Source organism: Sinocyclocheilus anshuiensis, unplaced genomic scaffold (assembly GCF_001515605.1).
Source record: "Sinocyclocheilus anshuiensis isolate Anshui unplaced genomic scaffold, SAMN03320099.WGS_v1.1 scaffold24166, whole genome shotgun sequence".
Classification (NCBI taxonomy): Eukaryota; Metazoa; Chordata; class Actinopteri; order Cypriniformes; family Cyprinidae; genus Sinocyclocheilus; species Sinocyclocheilus anshuiensis.
This window is the reverse complement of record NW_015560579.1, coordinates 1-1533: the sequence shown is the minus strand read 5'-3', so window position 1 is coordinate 1533 and position 1533 is coordinate 1. Positions and strand designations below refer to the sequence as shown.

General features: G+C 34.1%; 1 protein-coding gene across 1 annotated transcript; it reads right to left on the bottom strand.

Moving 5' to 3' along the window:
• Positions 1 to 245: 245 nt before the first annotated feature.
• Positions 246 to 913, bottom strand: LOC107681673 (formin-binding protein 4-like; the record flags this gene model as incomplete). The annotated part of the gene is made up of 3 exons (XM_016477991.1): positions 246 to 407; positions 511 to 673; positions 783 to 913. Coding segments are annotated over 3 exons (443 nt in total), but the record flags the coding sequence as incomplete, so codon positions are not given.
• Between the last annotated feature and the right edge of the window lie 620 nt (positions 914 to 1533).

The window sequence follows — 1533 nt, the reverse complement described above, 5'->3', positions numbered from 1 at the left end:
AATCGTGAATCGAATCGTGAGTTGAGTGAAACGTTACATCCCTAAATACGATTATAAATATAAAACTTCTATAAATATAAAAATTATTATATATTATTAGATAATATTAATCATTCTATAAAATATCCTTTTTTAAATAAAATATCTCAATACAGTGCAATACTCTATACAATGACAATTTCCAACTAGTAAAAATCATTTAAAACTTACTTCTGACTGCCAGCAAAATGTCCCTATTACTGACCTCATGTTCACAACTCACCTGCCTGTGTAATGTAAACTCTGCATCTGGTTTGCCAGGTAATGCGGAAGTTCCCAGGCCACCTCATTGGTCTGAGTATTCCAGTAGTAATAACAGCCGGTATTTTCATCCCACACCTCCTGCCAATCACCCATCTCCAACCCAGCTACAACATCCCCAAACACGAGAATACAAGTATTAATTTCCACATTCTTTCATTTAGTTTGAGATTTATGTACAAAACAGAACCAGTCGACTAGAAAGCTCACCCCCTGCGAGGGAGTACTGTGTGTTGTATTGAAATTCCTGTGCGGGTCCGTTCTGATCATGAGTCTGCTGGTCTGTTTTGGGTTCGGGGCGAGGAGGAGTTGGGGCTGGTGCGCTCGGCTCTGATCCAGATTCAGTTGTCTGAGTCGTAATTGCATCAATTTCCTTTAAGGAAAACATACAATAACCCATATCGAAATTACAGACAGATTTTTAGTATAAACTGTGCACAAATCGATATGTCTGGTCTTCAGTACCTCATGATTTCACTTACCGCCATAAAATTGGCAAGTGTGCTGTCAATGTCTGCGGACTGGTTATGCTTTGCCTTCGTGGCAGTCGAGGAGTTTTCTGCTGCATCTTCTTCTTCACTGTCTTCGTACGCTCCAAGCAGAGATAAACCCTCTACAAAGAAAATACATAAAGGTCAAATTTAATCAAATGTAGTTCAGATGACATTCTTTAAACTATACAATAGCATATTTAAAACAATACATATGTATATAAAGATAACAAAAACATTACACAAATGTCCTCCAAAGGAACAATAGTTTATATACCAAAACTTCTTGTCAGGTATATTCAGAACAAGAATCATCAGTTGTCATTTAAAGACTATTTAAGGATCACAGTGCAGCCCCCAAAATACTAATTAATTGTCATTTTAAATCTTTACCAATCTTTGCCACTATCCTTCAAACCACTAGGTTTTACACATTTGTCAGCAAGAAGTTTTTAAATCATTTAAAATATAATACAATGTAGTATTATCACTTTTAAGTACAGGTCAGAATAAGCATGTTGTTTCATTTTTACATAAATATCTCTGTTACGCTGAATGATGATGAAAAATAGCAATAAAGGTAAAATAATAAGTTTACAAATACATATAAACTTTCTATTCATGAATGAATTGATGAACGATTCTATTCAAAATGTACCACAGTTTCCACAAAAACAAGTGAATAACGTAAACATTTTATGATAATTAAAAGTAATAAAAATATTAAATATGTTATGAATTT